General features: G+C 56.1%; 2 protein-coding genes across 2 annotated transcripts; one reads left to right on the top strand and one right to left on the bottom strand.

Annotated features, from left to right (window-relative positions):
- Positions 1–528: 528 nt before the first annotated feature.
- Positions 529–20,069, bottom strand: LOC123652921 (eukaryotic translation initiation factor 1-like). The gene is made up of 2 exons (XM_045586328.1): positions 19,342–20,069; positions 529–543 (listed from the first exon to the last, which is right to left on the bottom strand). The coding sequence occupies exon 1, from the start codon at positions 20,067–20,069 to the stop codon at positions 19,728–19,730; it is 342 nt and encodes a 113-aa protein (XP_045442284.1). The 3' UTR covers positions 529–543; positions 19,342–19,727.
- On the top strand, positions 3,128–21,478 carry KCNH6 (potassium voltage-gated channel subfamily H member 6). Its single transcript, XM_036451632.1, has 13 exons — positions 3,128–3,417; positions 4,265–4,495; positions 8,135–8,296; positions 8,398–8,603; positions 8,946–9,371; positions 10,633–11,032; positions 12,067–12,266; positions 12,899–13,151; positions 16,044–16,237; positions 17,865–17,949; positions 18,515–18,683; positions 20,678–20,861; positions 20,945–21,478. Exons 1-13 carry the CDS (start codon positions 3,342–3,344, stop codon positions 21,236–21,238), a joined length of 2,880 nt encoding a protein of 959 aa, XP_036307525.1. The 5' UTR covers positions 3,128–3,341; the 3' UTR covers positions 21,239–21,478.
- Positions 21,479–21,771: the final 293 nt, after the last annotated feature.

Below are 21,771 nucleotides of genomic sequence, written 5' to 3'. Positions count from 1 at the left end.
GGCATCCAGCCACGCTTGATTAATGATTGACTTCTTGAATATTTAAACAAAGCTCATCTCCAGCCACTCGGTTTCAGAGATGGCCTTGTTGGACACACACACCTGCTGCCTGGTCTGTTGCCCTGGGGACTGAGCACAGGGCAAACAGCACCTTTCCAGATTCAGTGGAGGAGGGAACAACAGGGAGGGAATGCTGTTGGGGGACTCTAGGGACAAGCCTGGAAGAGAAGAAGAAGGCCTCTGCTCTTGACCCTTCTAGCCCATTCTTTCCAGCCTGGGTCTGCCTGCAATTGAGACAAACTGACTTTGGATGAGGCCCCCTGGGCTCCTGGGAAGGCTGAGAACCAGTTCCTATCAGAGATTAGGGAGTCTTGGGGGGAAGTAGCTTCACAGAGAGGAGGCACCAGGACCTCAGCTGAGCTGGTGGGATGGTGGCCAAAAGATGAGACTGGCTTTCTCTAGATTAAGAAGTCAGGGGCTGAGAGAGAAACATCGATGTGTGAGAGACACTTTGATTGATATCCTCCCACACTCTCTCCCTACCTACCAATCGACCTACCAGGGTGGGAATCAAGCCTGCAACTAAGATCTTGCTATATAGAAACAACCAGTTATGCCTTGTGATAAAAATCCAGAGCAACCCAATAGGAGTCACAGTAAAGATGAAAGGAGGAAAAATAAAACATGGAGAGAAGGAGAAGGAGAAAAGAAAGAAGAAATGGAAAAGGATGGAAAAGAGAAACTGGCAAAGGAACAGGAGGAAGAGAAGAAAGGAGAAAAAATAGAATGTGAGGAAGAATATCCGGAGAAAAGATTAGTCAATAAGCCCCTCATGGACACTCTCTGGGCAACGTTCAAGTTAAACAAGTGCCCCACAAAAGGACTTAGTCTGTCGCTTGCATTTGAATTTAACATGACAGAGAAACAGGTAAATCAATGGTTTTTTAAAAAGAGAAAGAAATTTAAACAAGAAATGTATAAGCGAAAATACAAGAGGAAACTCAAGAGAAAGAAACGTGATTGAAAGAAATTAAGAAGAGGACATCTGTATTTTTAATAGCATTGGGCAGTATATAGAATTTTTATATATTATTATTTATGTACGTTTATATGCATATATTCATTTATTGACTCACTTGATTATCACTCTAAACCACAAATGAGGAAACTGAACTGCTGGGAAATAATGTGATTTCATCAAGTACCAGTCCCTAAAACTCTAAGCTTGAATTTGTACTTTGTTCTCTCAGGCATTTTCATTCTAGGCTATGTCAATTTGTGTTTCTTATGTAATGTTTATGCACTCCTACTTTTCTCTATTAAAATTCTAATGTGGCCCTGGAAAAAAAAAAAAAAAGAAGAAGTCAGGGGCTGCCTGGCCTGAATGGCTTAGTGGTTGAGCGCTGACCTATGAACCAGAGGTCACGGTTTGATTCCCAGTCAGGGTACATGCCTGGGTTGCAGGCTCTAGTGCAGGAGGCAGTCGATCAATTGATTTCCTCTCATCATTGATGTTTCTATCTCTCTCTCTCCCTCTCCCTTCCTCTCTGAAATCAATTTTAAAAAATAATGTTTTTTAAAGAAGTCAGGGGCTCAGGGCACAGAGGTGCTGGTCTGAGTTTTCCATGGACCCTGCCTCTGCCCAGATTTCAAGAGGTCTTCCTAAGTTTTGACTGAACCCTCACACTCCTTGCTCAACAACAGGCTTCACAGCACCTTCATTTGATGTCTCTGTCACTATGTTGCTGAGTTGTAATGTCCTCATTTGTCCCCATTACTAGCTTTCAGCTCTATAGGGGCAGGGCACCTATCAGGACCGTACCCCCCTGTAACATTTGTAGCCAGCACCGACCATGGCACATAGTGGGGACTTGGAAAATGTTTGAATGATTGCATGAATGAGTATCCCACTGTCCTAGCCCTCCTCAGAATTCAGCGCCCCAAAAAGTGAGCCCATGAAAAACAGCCCTACCTTTCCTCCACAGCCACTCTGACTCCCCCCACACACACACAGACACACAGACAACTAAGACAACTCTGCCCTCTCCCCCGGAGGAGGCCACATTTGCAGCTCTCCCATCCCTCAGCCACTGTGGCCAGTGAGCCTCCCATCAGACACTGTGGCTCTGAGTGGCAAAGGCACACCATCCCAGGACTCCAAGCCTCTCACCTGGATTCCAGCAAAAACCTCACTAAGCCTCTTTGTCCATCTTCCCTTTCCCACTTGTTGTAGTTTATTTCACCGAAACATTTCCTTCATGTCTAACGATCTAAGAACTTGGTTGTCCATCAATTAAAGCTAGATGTTCAAAATGCCATCTGAGGATCTCTACCAGTCCCCTTTCCTCCAACCTCACCTCTCATAGCCCCTTGGCACTGATTGTATTATCAGCCTTTGCCATTTGAATGCTTGCCCTCCAAGGCCTGCCTCAAAACTGGTCAAAGCTCTAAGCCTGCCAAGGTGCTCAGGGAACAGTGGTCCCTTTCCCTCCCTCCTTTTTAAGAAGATTCTTACAACAAACCTCACCCCATTTTCTTCTAAGTGTACTCCTTTTCGATCGGTACCCAGACACACTTTTATCAGTGGTTACTTGCTAATCGGTGGTTTTAAATCTGCTCTCCTCGCAAGCAGCGCCTGGATGCTAAGAGCCCTCAGGCCTCAGAAGAAAGCTCCTAATTGTATTTGTGCCTTTCTGGTGTGCTCCTACCCTATCCCCCCAGGGCCGGGTCTCAGATGGACTTGCCACTAGGAGTTCTGCATGGGCATCGGGGATCGTTGGAGGGCACAGCAACAGGCATGCAAGAAGTCTAACCCGCACCGTTGCCAGGATCTGGCCCAGACCATCTGTGGCCTCTAACAACCTGTTCTGCCCGCGCCTTTCCCTGCCTGAGAGCCTCTCCCCAGCAAGACAACTCCCTACTGCCCTTTGATGTCGTGAGAGGTTCCTAGAGGGGCTGCGGCCACTGGAACAAGAGCGTGAGGTCTTCAAAGAAGCCCTGCCCCATTCCCGGAGCCGGACTCCCGCCCGGCTCCGCCCCCTAGGAGCCATGGCCCCGCCCTTGCCCCGTGGAGTCCGGGAGAAGTTGCCCCCGCCGCGGCCTCGCGGCTTGTTTCAGCACCGCGGCGCGGACAGCTCCCGGGCGGCAAGGAGGGGCGGAGGCGCGGCGAGCCTCGGGCCGGGAAGGGTCAGGGCGGGCAGCTACCGTGGCTGCAGGAGGGCGGGCGGGGCACCGAGGCCCAAGGCCCTCCTCGGGGGCGGCGCCGCTGAGAGCCAGGACAGGCGAAGGCACCGGGAGCCGAGGTTCCGGTGGCTCCGGGCAGAGGCCTCGGCGGCCAGAAGATGCCGGTCCGCAGGGGCCACGTCGCGCCCCAAAATACGTACCTGGACACCATCATCCGCAAGTTCGAGGGCCAAAGTGAGTGCGTGCGTCGGGGTGGGGGGACGATCTGGAGTTCTGCTGCCTTGGCGGCAGGAGCAGTCGGACCCCTTTGCTAACTTTGAGTGGAGCAGGGTGGGGGATACCGGATGCTGAGAGCAAAATTATTTGCTTTAATGTCCTCCCCCCCACACACACCATCTTCCCCAGCAGCCCCACTTACCTCAATGTCTGTCCTCTTCTCTTCTGGAGCACGAGTCAGCTCAGCCCACCCCACCCCTACCCCCTTCCACTGCGTTTTTTCTTGCCCTCAAGCCCTGACCTTCCCGTTCTATCAATGCCCAGCTTCCGCCTCTTTACACCATACCCGCCCCTGCCCACACACACACACACACACACACTTCCTCCAGAGGTTTCCTTGGTATTCTCCTTTTCACCGCCTGACCCTCGCCCCCCCCCCCCCCCCCGTCTTTCTAGGAGCTCCCCCAGGTCTGACCCCCAGGTCACACCCCTGCTCCCTCTTCCTGACCCTCTCCACTGTCTCCTGGAAGCCTTAGGCCTCCCTCCCACTTCACTGACCCCATTATTGCCCTGGTCTTCCCACAATCCCCAGGATGGACTGTCCTTCCCCCACTTCTCAGGTCACTGTTCCACTCCCTGCTTCTGATACCCTACCCCCCACCCCCATTACTCTCCCGCGCCCCCATGACTCAGGCCTCCTTGGTTTTCTCACCATCCTCAGGCCTGACCTCTCCTTCCCTCATTCTGGTCGCCGCTCTGCTCCCCCATCTAGATACCCCCTCACTGCTGCCAAGAGTCCCTATAATCTTTCCCTCCCTGACACCCATTGCCATGGGCTTCCCCCACCTCCTCCCTTCCACCCCAGGCCGAAAGTTCCTGATCGCCAATGCTCAGATGGAGAACTGCGCCATCATCTACTGCAACGATGGCTTCTGTGAGCTCTTTGGCTACTCGCGAGTGGAGGTGATGCAGCGGCCGTGCACCTGCGACTTCCTCACGGGCCCCAACACCCCCCGCAGCGCCATGACCCGCCTGGCGCAGGCCCTGCTGGGGGCCGAGGAGTGCAAGGTGGACATCCTCTACTACCGCAAGGACGGTGAGGTGCCCTCGGGCCACGGGTTCTTGGCCCCTGTCTTGTTCTGCCAGAGTGGCCTTGGGGAGGGCATGACCCTGGGACTAAGGGCTCGGATAAATCTTGTTTCCTGTCTGGGCCTCAGTTTCCTCGTCTGGGTGGGGAAGTGATGGGCATTGGATGTGATGCCTCTAGAGGTCCTTTTCAGAAACAGGACATCAGGCTGAGCCACTGACTGCCTCGTCCTAGTTCTGGGCAGAGCCTCCCGCTCTCCACCATCACCCCACCCCCCCACCATGTTCCCAGCCTCCTGGCTGCCCACTCTGTCACTGCCAGCCCCAGCTGTCAGGCAACTGGGATGGAAATTAGCTTTTCCTCATCTCTGTCTGCTCTGGGGATTAGGGGACGAGTCAAGGCCTTTGCGGCCAAGTAAGGCATGGTGGCTGCTGGATGGGAAAGAGGAGTGGGTCTGGCTCACCCAGCCCAGGCTCCTTGGAAAGAGAAGGTCCGGAGATTGGCCTGACCTAGAGGCTCATTGGGTTTGGGATGTCACTGCCAAAGGTACTGCAAGCAGACCAGAAGCATAGGGCAAGGCCCGGAGATAAAGACCTCTGCATCCTTTGAAACTCTTCCCCAGGACTTCTGAGCCCTATTGCATAAAGCATGGGGGCGGGGCGGGGGTGATGGGGGGGAACTAGGATCATAAAAGTCCCTTTGAAATTACAATACTTGGATCGGTGCCTCCCCTTTACTCCCCCCCCCCCCCCCCCCCCACACACACACTCACCTGGTTCTATTGTACATCAAAGTTACCTGGGGCTTGTTTTCCGAAACATACCTTCCCTGGAGGGAGGCTGACTCAGAAGTGTGAGGTGAGGCCCAAGCAGGTATATTTGGGAAAATCCCCCTGGTGGTTCGAATGTTCTGCTACGTTTGGGAACCACTGGCTTAGATCAATTCTTTCACGTCCTGGATGAAGAAGCTGAGGCTAAGAAAAAGAAGGGACTTGACAAGAATCCTGCTGCTGGGGTCCAACGTGGGGCTGCATTCCAGGTCTTCGGGTACTTTCCTAGAGATGTCTCTGTTCTGAGTAATCCCAAGAGGGGAGAAAGGACCCCAACTGCCTCTGTGCTCAGAGGCAGGACTTTGGGGAGAGTCATGAGGGCCGTCTGAGTGCAGACACTGGTCAGGCACCTCTGGATGGGAATTGGGCAGGGCTGAAGCTTAAGTTCCAGGGGCCAGGTGTGTGTGTGTGTGTGTGTGTGTGTGTGTGTGTAGCACAGGTGTAAGCATGAATGTGAACACATGTGTGAGTGTGTGTGTGTGTGTGTGTGTGTGTGTAAGGGCTTCCAGGGTGCTTCTTGGGCAGGCCCTGGCTGTCCCTGTGGCTGTCTCCTGCTGTTGCCACCCAAGTGAATGCAGAGGTAGAGATTAGGTGACTAGGAAGAATCTGGCTTAGTGTGGCGGTGCTCACGGGGTTAATGAAGTCAGAATATTTTAAAAAGCTGTGATCTCACCTCCTCATATCATTGCAGGGAGGAGGTGACAGTCAGGGGAGTGCAAAGGGTCCCGGAAGAACAGGACGGGACAGTAGGAAATGAGGAGAACAACAGGTCCTTCTTTGTCCCTCTCCTGGACCCCAGAGCTCTGCCTTGGCCCCAGAGTGGTGGGGGCTGATTCTAGACACCTGGAGAAGTCACATCAGGATTCTCAGGGTCTCCTCAGCACTCTGCATGTGACTCGGCAGGGGCAGAGGTCAAGGCCAGGCTTTGGCCCTCTGAAGTTAGAACTTAGGTCTTCGGAACCCTCCACCTGTGTCAGAAGGGACCCTGGCATGCACTCACCCACATATTCATGTTCACACGTACACCCATGAAAGCGGGCTCCAGGTGAAAATGGAAAATTGCATACCTGATGTCCCAAATGCCAGTCTACTCCCACCCCTACTGCAAGCCCTTTCCTGTCCTGTAGTCCAAGCCTGTGACCGCCTGGACCTGCCTGAAATCAGCCCAAAAAGGGAGCGCAGAGAAGGGAGCTTCTCAGCCTGCATTAGCCTAAAGGAAGGATGTGGCTCTTGATTGATTTGTTTACCTTATGGCCCACTCGGACCACATGATCCTCTTTAAATATCAGATTAACATACATCTTACAATCCTGCGGAGGGGCATCCTAATGTTGACTTCCTCTCAGTGCCCATGACTCACAGGCCCTGGGCTGGCAAGAGTGCCAGGCCCTGGCTGGGGAGGCAGGCCCACAGCCCTGAGGCCCCAGGAATGGGTCACAGAGGCAGGTGGGTGGCCTCTGCTTGGTGTGGATGTCTCCCCTGGGGCCCAGTGCAGCAGCTGGCAGATGACTGCCTGGTGCCTGGGAGTCTGGGAATCTGATCCAGGAGATTCCTGCTTCCAGGGAGGAACGTGGGAGGAGGATGGAGAGAGCTCAGCTGTACCCCATGCTGATGGCTGTGAGGAGATACCAAGGGAAGTGAGCGCTAACTGGGGAGCCAGGAGAAGAGCGATGCTGGCAATATTCCTGCCAGCCAACCTCCCACCCTCTCACATTTACATATTCACTCAATAAACAAACAACACCTGGGACAGGTGCTGGCCGCTGGCAAATGAGACAGACCCAGACCTGGGCAGCTCTGCCTTCTGACTTGCATGTTTGCCTGAGGCCCCTGCCCTTTAGAATCCTGCCCTTTGGGCCTGACACCCCCAATGGTTTGAGTTGAGGGACATTGGACCACCAGGTACTAGGGAGAGCAGGCTCACGGGTGTCCACCCACTCACCCAGCCCAAAGGCAATTTTAGCTTGTTCTGTTCCATCCACCTATGTAGGCAAGGGAGCAAGACCCTACAGCAACATAAGGAACAGGGAGGCAAACACCGGGGGCTAGGCTGCCCACAAGGGTAGAGAGAGTGGTAGGAGGGGCCTGTCCTGTCCCCAGACTGCCATCTCTCTCCTTCTCCAGAGCCCAGGCCATTCACTGCCCTGCCCGCACCCCGGTCCCAGCACCTCTGCCTGGAAGCTCTGCTCCCCTTCCAGGCCCGGAGCAGCCGCCTGGCCTTCTCTCGGGCATCCCCATCCCAGACAAGCCCCGCCCCTCTCCAGGCTGCTGTGTACTGAGAGTTCAGGGATCCCTGCTCCATGTCTTCTCCCAGCTCCAGCACATCAGTTTCTCAGGACCCAGGCTCTCATCTGCAGAATTGGGGTCTCTGCCTCCCCACAAAGACCCAACCGGCTCCCCCACGGAGACTGGGTGCCAACTAGCTCAGTCAATGATGAGATCCTTCCAGTGTCGGCTTTGTGGCCTGGGAACATGGGAGCTGAACCCAGGGCCAGCCTGAGCTTCCTGGGGCAGAATGCCCAACCCACCTCCCCACTTAATCTACCCCCATCTGCTCCGCTGTAATTACAGCAGAAGCAAACCTCAAGGTTAAGCCCTGAGCAGAGGCCTGAGCACAGACTTGGACCTGATGCTACATGATCTCATAATCAGCAGCTTAGCTGCTCTCCCCACCTCTGCCCTGTGGCATCAAACCCCCTCCCTCCCATCGAGGACTCCTCACCCTGTGGCTGCCATTAATTTTACTTTTACCCAGCTTCCCCTGGCCAGGTTCCTGCAGGAGAGGACCCCTTCGGTGACCCCCCCCATGGTGTTTGCAGCCTCCAGTTTCCGCTGCCTGGTGGACGTGGTGCCCGTGAAGAATGAGAATGGGGCCGTCATCATGTTCATCCTCAACTTCGAGGACCTGGCCCAGCTCCTGGCCAAGAGCGGGAGCCGCAGCCTGTCCCAGCGCCTGCTGTCGCAGAGCTTCCTGGGCTCCGGTGAGGAGGGTGCAGGTGGCGGAGGGAGGGGTGAGTGGGGGACACCAAGGAGAGCAGCTGCGCCCTGACCCTGGCTGCTCTGACCCTGGCCCTGCTTTCAGAGGGCTCTCACGGCAGGCCCGGCACGCAGGGGGCTGGCACGGGCAGGGTCAAGTACAGGACCATCAGCCAGATTCCGCAGTTCACGCTCAACTTTGTGGAGTTCAACCTGGAGAAGCACCGCTCCGGCTCCACCACGGAAATCGAGATCATCGCGCCCCACAAGGTGGTGGAGCGGACCCAGAATGTCACGGAGAAGGTCACCCAGGTTTGGCCCGCAGGGCGAGGCACACTGGGCTTTGCTGGGCCTGGAGGGTGGGAGGGGCGGAGCGGAGAGGGCTCAGCTGCATGCAATAATCAGCCCCCACCTAGGATTTATAAGAAGGAGTCAAGGTCGCCTGGTACTCAGGACCGGTCCAGGCCCCACACTATCTACACACCTGAAATTGGGCTCTTTCCACGGAAGGAGCTGGCCTCAGGGAAGGCCTTCCCTGGTCCAGGCTCCACAGGGCCTTCCTTCTCAGGCGTCACCCCCACATTTCCACAGTCCCCAGACCCATCTCACCAGCAGCAGCCGCCCCCACTGACCACCCCATGGCCCCCACCCCAGGTCCTGTCCCTGGGAGCAGACGTGCTGCCGGAGTACAAGCTGCAGGCGCCACGCATCCACCGCGGGACCCTGCTGCACTACAGCCCCTTCAAGGCCGTGTGGGACTGGCTCATCCTGCTGCTGGTCATCTACACGGCCGTCTTCACGCCCTACTCGGCCGCCTTCCTGCTCAGCGACCAGGACGGGTCCCGGCGCGGGGACTGCGGCTACACCTGCAGCCCGCTCACCGTGGTGGACCTCATCGTGGACATCATGTTCGTCGTGGACATCGTCATCAACTTCCGCACCACCTACGTCAACACCAACGACGAGGTGGTCAGCCACCCCCGCCGCATCGCCGTCCACTACTTCAAGGGCTGGTTCCTCATCGACATGGTGGCCGCCATCCCCTTTGACCTGCTCATCTTCCGCACGGGCTCTGACGAGGTGAGTAGCCCTGCAGCCCTGGTGCCTCCCAGAGGGCACCCGGCACTGGGCACCTTTGCCAAAGCATGTGCAGGGGGGAAGGGGGCAGGCATCTCCTGTCACCTCCCAGCCCTGGAAAAAGGACCACCAAGGCTGCGCCCCAGTCCTGGGTGGCCTCCCTGTGCCCCACAACTCAGCCCCTTCTGGGGTAGGCATGTTTTAGTCCCAGGTTCTCATGCTGACTTCTAAACCGCACTCACCTTGGAGTTACAAAGGGACTATGCAAGCTGCTCCTTACTACAGGCTGACCCCTTCTCACCCCTGAATCCTGAACCCTGTGCCACTTCCCACAGCTGATGTGAGGGCATTTTCATGCTTTTCTTAGAGCTGCTAGTCCCACCATGTCCTTTCCCCCACCTCTTTGGGGTCAGCTTTCCACTCCAATGAGCTCTGCCTCTTGTGTTCCGGTCATCCCACCCCCCAATCACCCCAGCCTGTGCAGCAGGGGCTGTCCCTCATGACTCCCTGCCCCCATGCCCACCCATTCCCAGAAAATCTTTCCCCAAATCCTCTCCCCTCCTCTCTACCCACAGCCCCCGCCTGGACACTGAGTGGCTTTCTCACCCATGTCTGCCCCAGCCCCACGCCTGCCAGCCGTACACCTTCCACCAAGAAGCCGGAGAGGGTTTCAGATCACTCAGATGACCCCGTTACTTATCTGGCCCTGTCCTCGGAGCCTTAAGCGGCCACCCAGCGGCTTGGGATAAAAGCCAATCTCCCTCTGGGACTGCGGGGCCCACAGGAACAGCCCTTGCCCACCTTCCAGGCTCATTTCTCAGTCCTCTGCCATCTTCCTCATAAGCTCCACACTTGGTTTCCCACGTGGGTGGTGCCATTTCACACTTGTAGGCCTTTGCTCTTGCTGCTCCCTGAGCCCGGAGTGCCCTCTCCCTCCTATCTGCCTGGTGGCCTGGCCTCATCCCTCAAGACTCGGCTCATGTGTCACCTTATCTGTGTAGCTTCCCTGCTCTGCTCCTGCAGCCTTGACCTCTCCTTCCTCTGTGCTCTCCCTAGATTTCTGTCCTAGTAACTGTAATGCTGCCTTTGAGCTCCTAAGGTCCCACTCTGAGCCCAACTGCCAAGAGCCTGGCTCCGAGCAGGTTTTTCAAGACTGTTTGTTGAATGACTATGGGACCGTATGCACGGGGAAACAATTGCGGTCCTGAGCACAGACTTTCAAGGGCTGACCGCTAGTCCCATGGCCCCCTCCCTGCCCCTCCAGACCACCACCCTGATTGGGCTGCTGAAGACGGCTCGGCTGCTGCGGCTGGTGCGCGTGGCCAGGAAGCTGGACCGCTACTCCGAGTACGGGGCGGCCGTGCTCTTCCTGCTCATGTGCATCTTCGCCCTCATTGCGCACTGGCTGGCCTGCATCTGGTACGCCATCGGCAACGTGGAGCGGCCCTACCTGGAGCCCAAGATCGGCTGGCTGGACAGCCTGGGCGTGCAGCTCGGCAAGCGCTACAACGGCAGCGACCCCGCCTCGGGCCCCTCGGTGCAGGACAAGTATGTCACCGCCCTCTACTTCACCTTCAGCAGCCTCACCAGCGTGGGCTTCGGCAACGTCTCCCCCAACACCAACTCCGAGAAGGTCTTCTCCATCTGCGTCATGCTCATCGGCTGTGAGTGCCACCTCCTGCCCCGGGCCCTGTCCACAGAGGTCGGTTTTTGTTTTGTAGTGAGATGTAACAGCACAGAGTAACAATGTGTGTGATAAGCGGGTCCTGAGCAGAGAGCACAATGAAACGGTGCCTGTATGCACCAAGTACGCACAGCATTTAACACCCTGCAGCCCTTGCCACGTGCCAGGAACCATTTGCAGGGCCCAGTGCAAAACAAAAAGAGAGAGCCTTTCCTTAAAAAAAAAAAAAAAAAAAATATATATATATATATATAATATTTCAAGACAACGACTGCAGAAAATTAAACCAAATGTGGGGGGAAGAGTGGCCTTCTTAGCATAGGTCACCTGCCTCTGAAGCCAGACCTGCCAGGCCCTTTTCTAAGTGCTTATCAAAGGCCCACATTCCGTTCCAATCACTCCCCACGTAAGGGCCATATTATGAACCCAATTTACAGACCAAGAAACCCAGGGTCCTCCCCTCCCAGGGGACACACGGAGACCCCGTTCCAGTCCCGGGGGCCCTTCCCGGGGCCGTGTGTGCCCAGGCTCTGCTCTGTGCTGCCGGCTTCCCAAGACACCGGGGCCAGGAACGTGAGAGGCGCTGTGGGATTTCACACGTGGAGGAAGTTGTCATGTTCAGAGTATTTAGAGACGTGAAAGCCCCGAATAACAAAAACAAACAGCAAGGAGGAAAAGAAAAAAAAAAAAGAAAAAGAAAAAAGGATGAAAACAAGACCAAGAGTTTTCCCTTTATTATATTTTTACAGCTGAATGAAAAAACAAATTTGAACTAAAAAAAATTTCATTGCCCTAGTTGTTTCTCTCAGGAGTTTGGGCTCTGGGCCCAGGGAGATGCCAAGAGGCAGAGGGTAGAGGGAGGAGGGCAGGAAGTGCTCTGGTGCTGTTCTGGGCACTTCTGACTCAGTCCCTGATGGAGGAAGAGGGAGGCTGGAAGCAGGTCCCGGGGTGCGGTGGGGTGGCTGGTGGGGATGCACAGGAGCTCACTCCCCGAACCCCGGCTCCCTGCCCCAGCCCTCATGTATGCCAGCATCTTTGGCAACGTGTCCGCCATCATCCAACGCCTGTACTCGGGCACTGCCCGCTACCACACGCAGATGCTGCGAGTCAAGGAGTTCATTCGCTTCCACCAGATCCCCAACCCGCTACGGCAGCGCCTGGAAGAGTACTTCCAGCACGCCTGGTCCTACACCAACGGCATCGACATGAACGCGGTGAGCGGCCGCCCTGCCCGGCGGGGGGGGGGGGGGGGGGGGGCGACCCAACTCAAGCCCACTCTTTTCTCTTTTTAAAAAATATTTTTGTTTATTTCAGAGAGTAAGGAAGAGGGAGAAAGAGAAAGAGAGAAATATCAATGATGAGAGATAGCCATTAATCAGCTGCCTCCTGCACACCCCCAACTGGGGACTGAGCCTGCAATCCAGGCATGTGCCCTTGACCAGAATCAAACCTGGGACCCTTCAGTCTGCAGGTTGACACTTTATCCACTGAGCCAAACTGACTAAGGGCTCTTTAAAAAAATAAAATAAAATTATATATATATATAATTTTTTTTTTATGAAAAAAAAATCAGAAAGGGAGAGGAAAAATGAGATAGAAACATCAATGATGAGAGAGAATCACTGATAGGCTGCCTTCTGCACGCCCCCTACTGGGGATGGAGCCCACAACCCAAGCATGTGCCCTTGACGGGAATGGAATCCGGACCTTTCAAGTTCACTCTCTATCCACTGAGCCAAACCACCCTTGCTAATGGAGAAGACAAGGTCCCAGGCTCAGGGCGCCCCCCAACCCCTTTCCTTGCCCGCTGCCTCGGCCCCACCCCTCCCACCTGACCGCCTTGCAGGTGCTGAAGGGCTTTCCTGAGTGCCTGCAGGCTGACATCTGCCTGCACCTGCACCGGGCGCTGCTGCAGCACTGCCCCGCCTTCCGCGGCGCCAGCAAGGGGTGCCTGCGCGCCCTCGCCGTCAAGTTCAAGACCACGCACGCGCCCCCCGGGGACACGCTGGTGCACTTCGGGGACGTGCTCTCCACGCTCTACTTCATCTCCCGCGGCTCCATCGAGATCCTGCGCCAGGACGTGGTGGTGGCCATCCTCGGTGGGTCAGGCGGGAAGGGTGGGATGGGGGGACCGGAGATGTCCTGCCTGGACCACCCCATTCCTGGGGGGGGGGAGGGGCGCCTTGTAGGACCTGTATGTGCCCAGCGTGTGCCAGAGAGCTTTCCCCCGGCTCACTGAATCCTGAAAACAAACCTCTGCCATAGGCCCCCTTTCCTCGTAGGGAAGTTGAGGCTCAGGGAGATCATGCTGGTACGGGGCCAAGCAGGGATGTCTGACTCCGAAGTCCTGGCAAGCAGGCTCCTACCGTTTTTCCCTGTGCGGGAGCACAGGGTGAGAGCGTGAGGGCTTGTGATGGGTGGAGGGGGGGTCTTCGGTGTTAGTCAGCGCTGGGAAGGCTGGACTTGGGAGGAAGGATGTGAGCGCTGGGCAGGGGACAGATGTGGGGCACCTGCAGCCTCTGCCCATTACCAGCTGTGCCAGTGTGACCTGGGGCAGGTGGCTTCACGTTTCTGAGCCTCACAGGGTTTTCTCTTTCTCATCTTCCTCCCCTCCCCTCCCCCAACTTCAGCCACCCCAAGTCCCCCCAGCAGCCCCGGTCAGGCCCCCTGTGCCCACTCCTTCCCCTTCTGGTGTGCCCTCAGCTGGAGTCCACCAAGCGTGGGGCTCTGGTCTCTTCTCATCCCGCACTTTCACCGGGGCCAGCTCCTCAATCCCAGGGTCTCAGCCTCCATCTGTGCCTCAGGCACTCCCAGAACTCTGTCCTAGCCCCAGGCTCTCCTTAGACCAGATGTTCCATTCCCTCCTGGGCTCGGCCACCTTCTCTTCCGGAGGCCGACCAAACAACGTATCTCAGCCTGAAATCCCCGTCTGCCCTCTAAGGCAGCTCTCATGGCAACCCCGTCCTGTGAGCCGCCCATGGCCTGAGCCAGAGACCTTCCTGCCCCCTCTCGTCCAGGTCACCACGGCGCCCCTTCTGTCTCCCTCTCTGTCCCTCACGGGTCACCTTGTCCCTGCCCGGGTCTAGCCCTCATAGTGTCCTTCCTGGACAGTTCCTGCATCTGGAACATTCCCATGTTCCTGCATCTGGTTTGCTCCCATACGCCATCTTCCACCTTCTGCCAGCGACCTGAAATTCATATCCTCTTCTGTCCAAAACCTTCCGTGGGTCCCCATGGCTCCCAGGACAAGAGTGAATACCTGTGGGCACAGTCTTCCACCGTCTAGCACCCCTACGTCCTGCCACCCTCCCCCGGGTACTTCTGGTTCCAGCCATGCAAGCTACGTGTCACTCTCTAAGCCTGCCTGTCTGTCACACAGCCCTGCCTTTGCAAGGGCTGCACCTCCTCTTGGCACCCCCGCCTGGCAGACTCTGCTCACTCTTTAAGGCTGAGCGTAAGCAAGGCTCCTCTCTGAGACCTCCCCTCACTGCCAGCCTATTTTAGAAGTACCCTTCGTGTGTCAGGGATAATAATTATTATTAATAATTAAGAAGCCAGTCCAATTTAAGTTTCAGTCAGAGACATGAAATCCCATTTTGTCCTGAGTGGAAATGGACTTGAGATCATAATCCTTCATCTGCTAGAAAACCATCGCTTGATAATGTTGCCCAGATTTCAAGATCCTGGGTTTCATATGTAATCCTGGCAAATTCCTTCCATTGTTAGGACTCAGTCCCCTCTTTTGTGGATGATCTTTGATCTTATTCTCTTGGGGGACATGTCCTGGCCTCCATCCATCATTGTCTGTGACCCTTGTTACAGCATGACCAGACTGAGGGGGCTGAACTTTCCTGCCGGGAACTCGGACATCAAAGCAATCAGCACGCCGCCCTTGGCTCTCTGCCCCCCAGCCCTGACCGTAGCACTGACCACACAGTGTTTTTCTACCAGATTGCCTTTCTCCTTGGAGCTCAATCCTCGTCAATTCTCACCACCCAGCCCCCACTTCGGTTCCTCTGTCCGCCCCCCTCCTCCCTGCTCCCCAACCACTCCTAGTAGAATGAGCCCCTCCCTCTTCTATGGTTCTTCCCTGTTCTCAGGTCAAAGATCATTCTGTAAACTAGCTGCCTGCTTATGGGCCTGTCTCACAGGGATTTTAGCGGGGGGACAGCATCTTCTTCATGTTTACATCCTGTGGCCAGCATGTACCTGGCTCTAGGAGGGCCCAATACCATCATCACATGCCCCAATGTCAGCCCATGTCCACATCTGTTAATACCAACGCCTTGAAATCACATGCCTGGAGCCTTTCATTATTCAAGGTACTTTCTCAAGCATCACATCTGCTCCTCTGGACAGCCCAGTGGGGTAGACAAGGGAGATACAGTTATGCCCGTTTTAGAGATGAGGACACTGGGGTCCAAAGAGGGGAAGTGACTTTCCAGGCTTCCTCTGCCAGTGTCATGCTGGTTACCGGGCCCCACAATGGTGAGTGGGAACACAGAGTCAGAAGCGTCCGGGCCCTGTGCTAGGGGGCTCCTGACTGTGGATTCCTCGCACCCCAACATCACTGCAGCAGGCTACGGAGAGGGGAGGAGGTTGATCAGGGAGCCGTTGGTGTCCTTTACTGCCCACTGACCCCCAGGGGGATACTGCCCACTGAGCCCCAAAGCATGTGGAACTAGGATGGGGGATTCTGACAGAGGGTGGCCCGAAGGGTCCAGAGACAGCTGAAGCACCCACATTCTGGAAAGGGGGGAGGGGTTCCTCTGCAGAGCTCAAAGGACAAGGTAAGGGCACACTCCTCATCCCCGGCCAGGACATCCAGCTTCGTCCCCAGAGCTTGATCCTGAGCACCAGACCCCGCCCCCCACCCCCGGCGGAATCCCTGGGGTGAGAGAGAGGTCCTGGACAAGGGGCCCTCAGGAAAGAGCCTTAAAAGAGAGCTTGGAACCAGATCCTAGAGGAACCCCCGCCCCTCCGGCTGACAGGAAAGAATGACATCTTTGGGGAGCCTGTTAACCTCCACGCCCAGCCAGGCAAATCCAGCGCCGACGTGCGAGCCCTCACCTACTGCGACCTGCACAAGATCCAGCGCGCAGACCTGCTGGAGGTGCTGGACATGTACCCTGCCTTCGCGGACAGCTTCTGGAGCAAGCTGGAAGTCACCTTCAACCTCCGGGACGTGAGTCTGGGCTGGGTGGGCCAGGGTGCAGGCAGCCCTTGGCCAGCTGGTCACAGAGAATGCCCAGGCAGCCTGCTGAGAGCTTGGCCTGCTTGGCCTGGGGGATCCATCTTTTTCTTTCAGCCCACGCTGTGTTCTTTACCATAGTTTCTTCTGTGTCCACTATGGCCTGCACAATGCTAAATGTGATGATAGCTCCCAATGATTGAGCACCTACTATCCTGTTTCCCCAAAAATAAGACAGTGTCTTATATTATTTTTTTCTCCCAAAGTTGCGCTAGGTCTTATTTTCAGGGGATGTCTTATCTTTCCATGTGCTAGGTCTTATTTTCGGAGGATGTCTTATTTTCGGGGAAACACGGTATGTGCGAGGCGTTGGGCTTCTTTTACATGATCTCATTTAATCCTTTTTCTTGCAAATGCCATTATTATCCCCATTTCCCGGATGGGGAAGCTGAGGGCCAGAGAGGACACATTGCCCAAAGCCATTCAGCCCCTCAGTAAGCCATACATACAGTCAATGGCAGAGCCAAACTGTGGAGTCAGGTTTGTGCCACTCCTGAGCCCAGGCTTTGCCCAACCATTGTTCTAAGCTGAAAGGGAGGGTGTGTGCTGCCCAGGGGCTCCTGGTGCCAGGTCCGGGGGTGTAGACAGTGAGAGAGCTGTCTCTCCTCTCAAGCTTATCACTGAGCAGAGGAGATTAAACAAGCCAGGGAAACAGAGAGCCGCGTGGTTCGATAACCAAGGAAGTCACACAGGTGTGCAGGGAGAACACATTTCCGTGGAGCCCAGGGTTGCCACGGAGTGGGAGGGCCTGATGAGGCTGCATCGAGGCCGGGGTCTGGAATCAGCCAGTGGGAAGGAGGTGGCAGGCATGCTCGATAGGGGCAACAGTGGCTGAGGCCCCAGCTCTGAGCCCCTTTCCCCCAACCTAACACCCAGCCTCAGGAGGAGGGCTCTGCTGGCCCAGGATGGAGGGTACAGTGCGGAGACAGGTTTTCTTACTAGGCACAGCCCGCCCCACCCAGAGTCCTCTGCTGTTCCCCTCTCCCAGGCTTTCCTCTTCCCGTCTGATCTGTCAGAGATTCCTTGTAAGGGCCCTGCCATGGGCCCCCCAGCCACTAGGAGCCAAAAGCTGGACTGAGTGCTCAGTGGCTGGATACCAGGGCAACAGTGATGTGGTCTCCATGCACAACTGCAGCCCCGTAGGGTGGCCCTAAGTGGAGGTACCAGAAGGGCACCTGCTGGACTGGGGGTTCCACGCCCAGTCTCCTCCAAGGAGACCCCCATTGGCCATGCTGAGGGTGGGAGCATGGAAAGGGAGGACTGGAAGAACAGCTCCCCTGCCCCCTCCACAATCCCCCGCAAACAATCAGGATGCTCCGAGTAGCCTTTCCCAAGACGCTGGGGGTCTGCAGGCCTCCACGCCCCTGTTCACCCACTGCCCACCAGGCAGGAGGCACCTGCAGAAAGCTGTCAGGAGCATTATGGGAGAGCCCAGCCACCTGTCACCCCTTTCTCACAGGGGCCACAGGGGGCATTGGAGGGGGGGGGGGGGGGCAAGGGAGAACCAAGAGGCCCTGCCCAGCTTCGGTCCCCGTTACTTGATGCTCTTGTTCCCCACAAGGCAGACGGGGGTCTCCGGTCATCACCCCAACAGGCTCCGGGCAACCAGGACCACCAAGGCTTCTTCCTCAGTGACAACCAGTCAGGTGGGCAAAGCCAGCCTCCTCCGGTGTCTGCCGCCCCCAGCCCAGAGCCCCGCCAGCCTCCTGTGCCCTCGCAGTCCTTTCATCCTGCTTCCCCTAGGAGAGGGTTCCCCTCCCCCGACCCCTGGATGAGTGGAGCGGGCTCCCTCCCTAGGCTCGGCGCTGGGGGCCTTTCCCCGTCCTCCCCATGGCCTCAGAGCCTGGGTGAGGGCTAGTGGGGTGCCCAGTGCTGTCACAAGAAGGGGAATATGGGCCAAGCCTCTGGGGTTCCACAGCAAGGCTACAGGGAAACCACTAGGCTTTAGCTTCCTAGAGAGTAAGGCCAGGCCTCAGTGCCCCACCCAGCCAGCCCCCAAAGCAGGAGCCCTATGCCTCCTCCTGGGGCTACAGCCTTATGGGTCATGGATACCAGACTTCTATGGAGACAGGACTTCATACTCCTGGGCGTGCAGGTGGGAAGAGCCACCCCTCCCGCCCCGCGTTCCCATGGCAGGTGGGGGGGAGGGGCACGGGCTCAGGTGTGTGGAACCAGCTAAGCCAAGTTCAGGCTTTCCTTCGGCTCCCGCAGGTGCAGCCCCTTCCCTGAGCCTCTCGGATGCATCTGGCCTCTGGCCTGAGCTGCTACAGCAAGTGCCCCAAAGGCCAAGGCACAGCCTTTCGGACCCTCAGGGAGACCCAGACGGCTGGTCTCGGGAGCTGGGCCCCAGGCTAGAGCAGCTCCAGGCCCAGGTGAACAGGTGAGTGCCTTGCAGGCCAGGTTCTGGGGGCTGCAGGGAGTAAGCCCAGCAGCAGGAGAGGCACGGGTGCCCCCTCCTGGTGGGTCAGGAACCTCACTGGATGTCCTGTAAGTTTCAGAATGGCCAGCCCCATTGAACAGCAGGCCTGTCCGCACAATTCCTTAGATGGCTTGTCCCAGCAAACCACGGAACACGTCAAGGAAGCTCGTCCTCTGGTTGTATATAATGAAGAAAAAATTAGGATGCAAATCCTAGAGAGTCTAGATCTTTCTTTTCGTTTCTGAAAACAAGTTTTATTTAAATAAGGGTTTAAATACATAAAATAACATTAAAACTAAAGGATGGGGGAAAAACACCCCAAAAATCTTTTTTCTTTTACTTCACATGGCATTGGGAAACGGCTGGTCTCTACAGCTAGCTATTATACATGACTGACACTTCAGTTTGAAATTTGTTCCCTTGTGTTAAGTTTAACTTGGATAGAAGATGGCCTCAAATTATGGAGTTTGGACAACAATTAGCTAGGATATGTCACGTCAAAAAGACGTTGGTGGCAAGCCGGAAGTCCTTACACCTCCCTGGAGTGAAGGTGGCAGGCTGCTCTGAGATCCATCAGGTGTAGATCTTTGACTGCAGAGGGCTCCCCCTAGTGGTACACAGGGCGCTGCTGCCTGACCCCTCTCCTCTCAGCTTCACCCAAGGCTGCTCAGGCGGTGGGTGACATTCTCTGAGGGCAGGGAACTCTGGCGAGGAGCTTTGGCCAGACATGGGCTTGGCTGAAACCTCACGGTATTGCTTTTTCAGGCTGGACACTGCCCGGCGCCCACTGCTTGAGCTCTGTTTAAATGAGGGACTTCAAGACCAGACAGCATGGCTCTTTTCAGTTTATTGCACGAAGGAATCACACTAGTCCAAGCTAAAAGCAGGCCCCAGATGGTTACATCATACAAGCTGTGAGGTTTTTAAACTTGTGACAAGGGACAGAAGGGAAATTCCACTCATTGCAAAGAAATCCTCACTTAAGCTTCAGTGAGCCCAAAGCACTTACAACCCAGGAACCTTCAGCTGGTGGTCCTTAGCCAGTGCGGTCTCGACGAGGAACTGGCATATGTTCTGGCGCTGGTCATATTGCAGCTGAATCGCTTCTCCATATTCTGGATGCTCAATGACAGTACCATTGCCGGCAAATTTTTTCCTAAAGGCCTTCACTAGTTTATTTTGATCGTAGTCATCAGCGATCCCTTGGACGGTAGTAAGGGTCTTCCTGCCGTTTCTCTGTTGAATTCTTATATGGATATGACCCTCAGTGCCAGCGGGAAGCAGATCATCACCCTTACCTGCGTCAGCAAGGGGGCTGAAAGAGTGGAGATTCTGGATAGCGGACATATGTTTCCTCGGGGGAAACGGCCTGCAGAAGGCTGCAGCGGGAGAAGGGCATGGGGAGGCTCAAGGTGGAGGTTGCTGAATCCTCCTCGGGGGCAGCTCAGTCCCTCAAGGAAGATTTCTTGAGGGAGGGGCATAACTTCGTGCAGAGAAACCAACTTCAAGGGCCCTTGGGAAAGGGGTGTGGCCTGTGGATAACCAAGTTGTGGTGGCAGAATTAGGGCTTAGGGGCAGTACAATCCTGGGTTCCAATGCTGACTCTGCCTCTTACCAGCAAGAGTGTGGGCAAGTTACTTAATCACTCTGTGCCTCAGTTTGCCCTTTCAGAATACCCATATCAGACAGAGCTTCTTGATGAAGACCGAATGACATGCATACGGCACCTGGTCACTTATTTTCAAGGTCAGGGATGTGCTAGGGGAATTTGGGCAGGGGCTCTGGACTGTAGCAAGGAAATAGCTTCAATAGGCCCCAGGCTGCCCTCCCAAGCAGCAGGAACTGCATGTAGGCTACCAAATTGGGAGCTGTTCTCAGGCCCTGAACTGCCCACCCTAACCCCAACCCTGGCCCTGATCTTGACCCTGACTGTGGCGTTCTGTCCTGTTTGGCAGGCTGGAATCCCGCCTGTCCTCAGACCTCAGCCGCATCCTGCAGCTCCTTCAGCAGCCCCTGCCCCAGGGCCACGCCGGCTACCTTCTGGGAGCTTCCGCTAACGACCTGGCCTTGTTTCCTGTGGCCTCAGCGACCCAGAGTCCAGGAACGAGGCTGCCCCAGGGTGGCCTGCCCCCTGCACAGGTGAGCAGGGGAGGTGTTCCCCAGGGGCTTGCCTGGAGGCTGCTGCATTCCTCCCCCCACCCCTTCTCTCTCGCCCTTCTCAGGCCCCAAGCTGTGGTGACTTGGACCAACGTGAGCCGAAGCACAGGAACTCCCCCTCCGGGATGCCTCAGCTGGCCATGGCCGTGGACAAAACTCTGACACTGTCCTCTGAACTGGAGCGTCCCGAGGGGCCTCTGTCATCCCCGGCCTCACCTCTGCATCCCCTGGAGGTACAGGGACTCGTCTGTGGTCCCCGCTTCTCCTCCCTCCCGGAATACCTCGGCGCTGTCCCCAAGCAGCTGGAGTTCCCCAGACATGGCTCAGATCCTGGATTTGCAGGGAGTTGGAGCCACTGAACCCCAAGACAAAAGACACTGGAAGGGGATCGCAGGTGGGTGAGGTGAGAGTGAAGGATTTGGGGGAGGCGGAGCGCTGCCGAGGCGGACCTCTGAAAACCATGCTCTCTGAGTAGCTACAAACTGCTAACCCAAGGTGGCAGAAGCGAGGAGGCTCAGGATGTGTCCCAGCCTCCGGGCCTCTGTTTAGATAGCAAGCCTGAAGGACAGGCCAGCACCTTGTGTGTGCAGTTAGCTGACAGGGAGCGGGGTCAGTGAGGAAAAGACAAGTTTCTGATCTTCTGTGTGAGGGCCTTGCTCTGGGCCCAGTGAAATCCCCTCCTGGCTCAGAACTATCCACTGCCTTTCCGCCCAGCACCCAAAATTGGTCAGACTCCCCGTGAGAGCCTGTGTCCTGGCTGGAGACGCAGGTGTCCTCTGTAGTGGACACATCAGGGCACAGGGCTCCAGCCCTCGGTGGCTCAGTCCCTTGTGGTTTTGTGATGACCTTTGGACTCTAGCGGACGGTGGAGTGTATCATGGCTAATAAAGTC

The sequence above is a fragment of the Pipistrellus kuhlii genome, unplaced genomic scaffold, assembly GCF_014108245.1.
Source record: "Pipistrellus kuhlii isolate mPipKuh1 unplaced genomic scaffold, mPipKuh1.p scaffold_m20_p_22, whole genome shotgun sequence".
In the NCBI taxonomy this organism is placed as follows: Eukaryota; Metazoa; Chordata; class Mammalia; order Chiroptera; family Vespertilionidae; genus Pipistrellus; species Pipistrellus kuhlii.
This window is presented reverse-complemented; position numbering and strand designations above follow the sequence as displayed.